General features: G+C 39.2%; 1 protein-coding gene across 1 annotated transcript; it reads left to right on the top strand.

Annotated features, from left to right (window-relative positions):
* The first annotated feature begins 138 nt into the window (after positions 1-138).
* On the top strand, positions 139-8,573 carry LOC139948930 (phosphatidylinositol transfer protein beta isoform-like). Its single transcript, XM_071947301.1, has 10 exons — positions 139-275; positions 1,233-1,263; positions 2,687-2,835; positions 3,852-3,948; positions 4,598-4,678; positions 5,218-5,283; positions 6,191-6,253; positions 6,601-6,693; positions 7,231-7,353; positions 7,731-8,573. Exons 1-10 carry the CDS (start codon positions 196-198, stop codon positions 7,806-7,808), a joined length of 861 nt encoding a protein of 286 aa, XP_071803402.1. The 5' UTR covers positions 139-195; the 3' UTR covers positions 7,809-8,573.
* The last annotated feature ends 1,179 nt before the right edge of the window (positions 8,574-9,752 follow it).

The following is a 9,752-nucleotide window of genomic DNA, read 5'->3' as shown; positions in this document are numbered from 1 at the left end:
CTAGTTTTCGTGCTTACGCAGCGCTATGGAATTTGGCACAGTGCTTGGTGTATCGCTTCACAGGAACTGTCATGCACAGGCATTCAGCTGAATCCCTTATAAGCGCAGCCTATGTGCTTTTTGGTCACTTTCTGGCGCCAATCTTTCTCGAAGAGCTAAGTTTTGTTTTTACACACTACAAAGTTATTACTCAGGATGAAGTTGTTTTGTGCTGTTACGGTGTTGGTGTTGGCATCTTTGGTTCAAGATGGGAACGCCGTGTTGATTAAGGAGTTGTGAGTATAAAAAATTTGCAGGATTTAAAGGAAATTGGGTTGAAATTTATTTTAATACAACAAAAGTAGTATTATATTGTTTTATTTATAATATGAACAGAAGTAACAAATAGACAACAACTAAGAAGCCTATCAGAGTCTAGAAAAGGAAGTTTTTCCTGCGTCATCATGAGCATGGCAACTCGCTACACTTTTGTGTGGCTTCTAATATTTATTTGTTTGGTGGGTTAGAGGGCCAAAAGCGTCTGACTAAAGTGTTAAAGAAAATTGACGTTCAATTGCGTAGAAAACCAAGTCAAAACAATGTTAAACGGTTAAAGTTAATTCCTCGATTTACCATTTTGAAAATGAGTGTACCTAACTACAGGTGTGGTTGGATAAGTCTGCTGTCTGTACTATGTTGCTATTTCATGGTCAATCTGGTGGCCATTTATCTTTTTTCCGACAGATCCATTTCCACACCCGATTTTTACCGTGTTCGTATTACATTATTCAGTCGATTTGTTTGTTTTTATCAACGACTGCTTATTAATTTATTTATTTATTTATTTATATTTATTAATTAATTAACTTATTTATTTATTTAGCAGTTTAGCCTTTTAGCATTAGATAAAAAATTGTTTCACTGAATGCCCTGTGTACAAACAGTAAAAATTCAAATGGTAAATTACAACGCTGTTAAAATGCCATGAATCAAATCAGATAACTGGGGGGGGGGAAGCAAAAACAAAAATTTTACAAAATTACAACCACTTGTCAGACGAAAATAATATGTACTAAGTTCCGCCATTTAAGATACGAGATGAGACATACAAAAACGGCGCCTCTAATTTCAACTTGGCGAATACCAAGATTTTTGTTCAAGATGAAATGTTTCTGTGAACGAAATTCACTTACAAAAAGCCCGTTAGAACCCTTTGTCATTTTTGTGCTTGTTTATGTTTTCTTTGTATACAGCCGGACTCTCCTGCCATTCACAGTCGATGAGGTAAATATTTGTTGTTATTCATTAAATTCCTTTTAGAATAACTAAATTTAAGTTTTCTAAAGGTCAATCAAAAAAAAACATGTGTCGTACGTGTCATGAAACACAAGATATCATAATGGAACCTATCCCATTCACTGTTTGCCATTTTAGTTGTTTCTTCTTTTTTATTCGGTCTTGTGTTGTTTGTTTTACCACGTTTTTCTGATGTTAGACCAAAAGTGATTATTTTAAATAGTATCAATTGCAAATTCACTAGTGTAACTTTAGTGTAAGTTTTATTTGTATGTCAAAGTGGTTCCATGTTTTCATCAAGACAAATTGATAAAGACAAACCAAGATAATGACAATGAAACCATTGCACCAAATAAACGACGTGAAATGATGACGGTAAGGGTATATTATTAACTTTACAAACCTATGTGGATGTCCAAAATCCCATATCTAACAAGTACATTGGTATTCGGCGCTGAACAAAAACATAATGTGAATATCCAATAACCAATATCAAATAACTTGACTGGCATCGTGAAATGAACCAAAATCGTGTCATCACAGTTGTCTGACAAAATTTAATTGCACGCACTTATGAAGTTGATACATGTATCATGACTTTGTCTTAAGGGATCTACATGACTAAACAAATACAACATTATAAACAAATATTCATAAATATCATTTTTCATATCAGATAATGCCATGTATGTCACTAAATACATTCGTGGAATCATCGGGTTGCATTAAACCATTCGTCCTGAACCAAATGATTATTTTGTTTGAGTTGTAAGCCACATGGTTATCACGACATCCAAGCTAGCATTGACAAAGGCGTTGGAGTTGTTTCATTCATTTTTTCCCTTTTATTTTAGTTTAGTTTGTTTTGTTTCCCCTTTGCACTTTTGCGCTTAAAAGACCTGCCCGCCCGAGCTATGTGCAGTCTCTGTACGGTGTACATTGCTCAAGTTAATACGCAGTGCATACGTGGTGTGAGATGTACATGTACACTAACTTGCACTCTCTGACGGCCTCCGCAGGCGGGCACGCGTACGAGTGCGGATGACCTACGCACAGTTATAGTAGTATACGTATTGATTTTTAAGCTGTTTTTTCTTCGTATAAGTGAAATCTGGTGCGCCTTCAGCAAGGCTGAATCCTAACTCCGTGTACAAATTGGCTAACTCTTAAGAATAAACAATGTCTTCTCCTGAAGACGAGCATAGCATACTGTTCGAAACGTCGAGACCACAACGGCTCTTTCCAGAGCCAACATTCCCACAAAAGAGATGCGCAAAATTAACTATTGAATTATAGTTTCTTCCTATTAATGTCCACACCATTGCAAAGCTTCAAACAATACTTGACTATAAGCCTCGTTGTTGAATCTATGAATGTTTTCTTATATCATTTCTTGTCCATGATGTGACAGTTTCTTCTAGGGTATCGCTGGTCCATCGCCGAGTCGAGTATTCTTGAGACGGGCGGAGGGGAGGGCGTTCAGATCGTCGACGATCGGACGGTTGACGGCAAAGAGGAGGGAGACTTACACTACACACATAGGATTCTCCATCTCGAGACGTGAGCAAACGCCATTTTTTTTTTTGACAAAAAAAATTAACTTGAGTGGGACTTGAACCAACGAACTTCGGATTAAACGTTCTCTACAAACTGATCTATCTAGGCCAATTTTTTTATAATAGAATCTGCACAATGTATTGCAAGGTTGGATACTCGTTAAAGACTAAAGTATAAACTTTAGTTTTTGGAGCCGGGGTAGAACAAAGAACTCTTGAACTGAGTGGAACTTGAACCAAAGACCTTCTGATTAACGTGCTGTACACACTGCTCTATCTAGCCCATTCATTTATATCAGCAGAATGTATTGACAGTTAGAATGTATTGACAGTTAAAAAGGCAAAGTTAAAACTTTAGTTTTGGGCAACGAATTCGACAAGAGTGGGTTTTGGACCCTAATAAGACATTCAGATTAACGTGCAGGCGCTCTACCAACTGAGCCTTTAGCCCCCCCTTTTAACTGCAGAAATTATTGCAAGTTTGCACACGCGTAAAAGGCAAAGCATAACCTTTATTTTTTGGGGAACCGGGCTTGAACAGATAACAATTTTTACCAGAGTTGGGATTTGAACTTACGACTTCATGCCTGCAATATTTCATTGTTTCAAATTACATCTTTCTTAAAACCTACGTTACTTCAGAGTTTCTCACAATGTGTTATGCTATCAACAGCTCTCCAGTGCTCGTTATCAAGTTAGTTTTTTGTTTGCTAACAACTATTTTGAGCAATCTGTATCTTGTCCTCGACTCCTGTATCTGGACATTCAACCACCCATTTCTGATTGTCACCGTACATAGTCGGGGTCGGGTGTGCGGCAGTTTATTTTTAGGGTGTGGCTAAATTTTTGATCAGATGTAATTACCAATAATGTCCAAAGAGTGCCTTTAAGAGGTAACCGCCAAAACTATCTCTCTTTCTGTACTTGCTCCTCGGTGTTTATGTCCTTACTTATGAATCCTTCGGAGTAACGAATAGAGATAGAAAAGGAACTGGCAATGTTGTTTATTGTTTTCCTCAGGAAAGCGCCACCAATCTTCTCCGGGCTGGCCGGAGGTTTATTCAAAGTACACGAGAAATCGTGGCTCGCGTCATCTAGCGTCACCACCCAATACACAGTAAGTTCTCTACCATTCTCGTCTTATCTCGCGAAGATTCAACGTGATTATTTTTCAGAGATGGCAATAATCTGATGGTACACACGTTGATGAATTTTAAAGCCTCGTTCAAAAGAGAAAATAATAGTCCCTTATTATTTAACTTAGTTTGTTTTCCCTCACTCTTATACTCGTCGTCAGCTCTGTTTTTGTATTGCTTCGAGCTGGACCTAATTGTGTCATTATTCATTGGGCATTATCTGCATAATTAGCTATTGACTGGTACTTTTTTGCATTCTCTTGCGTCGTGTTTTTTATTTTGTTATGTTGTCTTTGCTTTGTGTTGAATTAGTTTTCCAGGGGTGGAGAAATAGTAAGGACTAATCTTATCTCAAGACACTCGTCCTAACTTAGGAGACAGACCTTAAGTTTTTTAAATCTCCTAGGACTAGTTCTAACCCTTTGTGAAACCGACCCCTGTTCCTCCCCACGAGCCTCTGTTTATTTTGTACGGCCTCCTTACAACTTATATTACTACATTTTTGTTCAGTACTTAAATGATTCTGTCTTCCCTTATTGTGAGTACGGAAATAACTTGTACATTTAATTTAATTGAATCGAATGAGATTCCAATAATAGTTTTTACTTTTTGTTTATTGCTCACTTTTAGGAGAAGAGGATCATGGGAGACGAGTTTGAAATGGAGATACGCTCAAAATTCGTTGATGGGGACGACTGCCAAACTGAAGGCGTAAGAATAACAAAGAATGGCGTAGACGAATATTGTGTATAGACCTTGTGTATTGACGTCACCACGCCGCCATCTTGATGGCAAAAATAATGATATGACGGGGTACGGCGTAGAGAATGGTTGTTCCAATGAGCAACCTTTGGTCTCTACAGCCGAGGGCGCCCTTCTTAAATGACGTCATACGCATCAGGTCTTACACATCGCTTTTTTTTTTTCAATAATTCTCTGCATTAAATTTTAATTTATTTTTTAATGGATTATTGTAATGGATCAAACATCTGTCATTTGACTTTCAATGTCTGTCACTCGACTTTCAACGTCTGTCACTTGTCGTGCTCTTGGCTTTCAACATTATGTCACTTAACCTTCAGCATCTGTCACTTAAACTTCAACGTCTGTCACTTGTCTTTCACGTTTGTCACTTGACTTTTAATGTGTGTATTTGACTTCCAACGTCAGTTATTTGACTTTTAAATGTCTGTCTTTGACTTTCAATGTCTGTCTTTGACTTTCAATATCTGTCGCTGACTGTCCTTCAGGTCCTTTCACAGAGCGGGTCGGCGGAAGTTATACAAGTCGACTTCACCGCGGGAATCCCAGCTCAGGTTTGTGTAACATTTAAAACAAAGAAAGGAAAATAACCATCATTAAATAAAAACAACTTGGAGTTTTGTTTTTTACCCTTACACTAATGTGTGTTAGCGCTGTATACTCGGTACTTTCCAGAGTCCTGTGAAAAAACTATCACAGGCATTAACTCGGGTGGGATTCAATCACACGCCTTTTGCAATTCTAGAGCATGCCATACAAAGGTCGTGGGTTCGAATCCAACCCAAGTAATAATGCATGCTATTTGTTTTCACAGAACTCGGGGGGAGTACCGATTGTACAGTGCTATTACACATCGGTGTATGGGTAAATCAACAAAATTATGTTCTTTATTCCCGATGCAAATTTAACATTATTTTAAATTTTGGAGTTTAGATGAAAGTCCTTAAAGGAACACGTTGCCTTGGATCGGACGAGTTGGTCAAAACAAAAGCGTTTGTAACCGTGTTTTATAAAATGCTTATGGTTGGAAAGATGTTTTAAAAGTAGAATACAATGATCCACATAAGTTTGCCTCGAAATTGCGTGGTTTTCCTTCTACTGTGCGAACTAACATGGTCGGCCATTTATGGGAGTCAAAATTTTGACCCCCATAAATGGCCGACGTGTTAGTCGACAAGGTAAAAGGAAAACCACGCAATTTCGAGGCATGTTTGTGTGGATCATTGTATTCTACTTTTACAACATCTTTTTACCCATATGCATTTTATAAAAAACTGTTACAAACGCTTTTCAAAGACCAACTCGACCGATCCAAGGCAACGTGTTCCTTTAAAGAGTTGGACACAACGCCAATTTCAATTTGTAAAATTTAATCAATAATATTGTCACGTATCTACCAAGATGGTAATAACTTGCACATTATTTTTGTTTATGTCTCAATTTTTTGTTTTCCCACTGCAGCAAGAGTTTGACCCTACTCAATGTGCTTCTGACCAGGGACCTTTGACACCGGGCTGGGCAGGGGTAATGATTCGATTGTGTTTACTTGTTGACAGTTTTGATAATTTGTGTGTCTGTTTATGCTGATGGGAGTCTAATAAAATGGCACATAATTAAGTTTCATATGATTCCGAACAACATACAACAAAAATTACAACGGTTGATTGATTGATGTATTGACTGATTTATCAATTTGCACTTTGATCAGGTTTACTTATCTCATAGTTTAAATATCAAATTTACAACTTATTATTCATAACTTTCTGAATCGATTTACGCGTTTGTGTTTGGTGTGTCTATGGAATTATTGCTTGAATATCAGTTATCGATTTATTAAACACCGATTTCACTGTTTGTTTATTTTTGGGCAGAGTGGCGACCGACCCCAAATGTGTGTTTACACCTACGTAGAAGTGAACTTCGGCTGGGAGATAATGCAGTTAGTTGAAGAAAGGGCAATGGGTGTAAGTTACAACCAATAACACACAGTTAGTCGATTTCAGCCGTGTTCCTCTTTGTCATTTTCTTGGGCCCTGTTCTTGCACATACCAAAAGGTATGTCCTCCTCAGAAAACCAGGGCCCTATTTCATATGGCTGACCCAGCTTCACTAAATTATGCTTAACAGAAAAGGTAAGCAGGAAACCAGCCATAGTGCATGTGAGATGCCATTTTATTTTGTAGCATTATTCTGATAAGCATTTTGTTCTGCTTGACTACATTTCGGGCACTACAGCTACAAGTGAACATCGCAGAGAATTATTTTAAGAATAGTCTCGTAAATCTGTTGTATTGCTAAAATGCTTTTCGTGAAATTATTTTACTCATTTCTCAAGTACTCCAGCACCTCAGAAAGTAATATTTTAAGGGGGCTTTCTACCATCATTATCATCAAACCGTTAAAGTTTCATGTAAATCTGTGGACGTTCGTGTTTTGTGTCGTAATAAAGTAGGGTCTACCCGAATGCATCATTAAACACATTATTGTTGTACGTTTTACAGGCCTACCAAGCAATTCTTAAGAAGTTCTACGGTCAGATGTTCTGCTGGGCTGACGACTGGGCTGGCCTCTCCGAGAAAAAGGTTGAGAAGAAGGAAATGGAAACCAAGACGGAACTCAACAGGGTGAGTCTAGTGGTTGTCACGTGATAGTCACGTGATTCTATACGTAACCTGTCATTTCAAGAAGCTGTTCAGCAACAAATATTGCTTGACAAATTACTTTGCTAACATACTTACGTACGTAACAGATTACGTAACCAGACTTGAGCAATTGACGGCCTAGTTACGAACGCAACATATAACGTAGCCGACCTTGACGAAATGACGGCCAATTTTTCAAACGTAATATTACGTAGCCGGCTCTGTCGAATTGACGACACAGACACGAAAGTAACGGTACAGCTGAAAATTGCATTTGGATGTAAAGTTGCCATGTAAGCCATTTTCTTGTTATTCCATTAAAGTGTTTTTCCTAAAAGAACATTTATGTTCCTCAACAGATCCGCAAGGAAGGAGAGGTGCGTGGACAAATTGAAGGAGTATTCCCCAATTACAAGAGAGTGGTGCAGAGCCTGTAAACTTAACTTAATGAATAAAATATCGATTACACCAGTAATGGTTTAAATTAAACGAGTGCGGTAAACGTTTAGTAATGGTTTAAAGTCAACGAGGGTGTTTCACCCGGTCCAGCCTGTAAGCTTACTTAAGGAATAGTTTAGTTACAACAGTTTAAAGTCAACGAGAGCGGTTATCGTTATTACAATAGTGATGGTTTAAAGTCCACGAGGGATGGTAAACCTTTATGAGGGTGGTAAACGTTTATTGCAATAGTAATGGTTTAAAGTCAAAGCGGATGGTACACGTTACTTGGTTTAAAGTTAACGAGGGTGGTTACGTCGCTAAATATTTTGAATAGTTTATAAGTTATTTACAAACAACCTTTCAAAAAGGACTGTATACGCAATAGGGCGGAGTTATGTAACGATTCAGTATTTTAAATCACAACAGACAACCCCGAGCCTGTAAAGATGTATAGAGCTAAACTTGAGGGCGCACTTTACGATGACCGGGGTTTAATTCTTTTTCTGCCGCTAATCCCAAAATAAATGAAAACTATTGATAACAATATTATTTGATCAACGTTTGTTTTAAGTTGGTAAAGTCTTGATATTAAGTAAGCAGTTGTAATTAATGCAGGTTACTACACAATAATACAAGAAAAGCAGAGCCCGAATCAATGTAAATCACTAACATGTTTTTGTTGGTTAATTTAAATTGTGGGTGCAGGGAGTCAATATTGTTTTATTTAATTATCGAGAGGAATAAATAATGTCCATGATTGCATCAAATTTGATTGCGGAAAATTTATATGTTGATGAGGCATGACTAACTTCGATGAGATAGACTATGGCGGGTAAAGATTTCCTAACATTATTAAGGGCGCTATAACACCCCAGCGACTAGAGCCGTTTATTGGGAGAGTTGCGACAATTTGCTATCACGGCCCGGTCACACAGGCCCCGATAACGAGAACGAAAACGAGAACGATAAAAATGCACGCTCTCGATTGGTTGAATAAGCGTGGGCGTATTCTGCGTGGAGCATTTCAACCAATCGAGGGCGTGCATTTTTATCGTTCTCGTTTTCGTTCTCGTTATCGGGGCCTGTGTGACCGGGCCTTTAGAAGCCATTTTGTTCCCAAAGAAACGCATGGCAATTTGCTATTAGGCCGTGTCCGAAACGACGACTTCGGCTACAGCTACGGCTAGATCGCGCGCGTCTGCTATTCTTCAACACTGGTAGACGCGCTGATCTAGACGTAGCTGTAGCCGAAGTCGTCGTTTCGGACACAGCCTTAGAAGCCATTTTGTTTCCTAAGCAACTCATGGGCGAACACGGGTGCCAGACTAGTCTGCCCGTTAGGTTGTGCCGCATTGGGAGCAACCACGTGATCAAATAAAACTGGTCCATCCATGTCGCAACCCTCTCACTACACAGCTCCGCCAGCGACTTTACCAGGACTTTTCCGGGGGGAGGGCACATTGGGGCATTTCTCTTTAAGGGGTACGCTGCAGGGGGTCACCATCCTATTGTGATATTTAGTTGCTGCGGCCGCGGACTAAGATCGATCACACATTCCTCTTTTTCTCTCTCTTCTTTCTCCCTTTAATTTGATGAGCTCTATCACATTTTGTTTCCGTGGGGTCACCTCGGGAAGGGGGGGGGGGCGGGGGGGGGGGGCACTGGAAGTTGGTTGGGGCACCCCCCCCCCCTAACCCGCCATGGCTTGGCCACTTACACTTTACAAAGACAGCCATCTATGATGACGTCAAACTATGGGTGCGTCCAGTTACCTTCCCCCGGGACTGAACAGCGATTCAAACCGGGGCGCACATAGGTGAAAGGCTGGAACGTACGAGACCACTGAACCTTGATCGATTTGCATCTGCAAGCATAATATTTATACGGATGACTGAAGCTGTGAGTGTACATTGCATCCAGTCAATGACCATTAGACGAAT

Source organism: Asterias amurensis, chromosome 16 (genome assembly GCF_032118995.1).
Source record: "Asterias amurensis chromosome 16, ASM3211899v1".
Taxonomy (NCBI): domain Eukaryota; kingdom Metazoa; phylum Echinodermata; class Asteroidea; order Forcipulatida; family Asteriidae; genus Asterias; species Asterias amurensis.
This window is presented reverse-complemented; position numbering and strand designations above follow the sequence as displayed.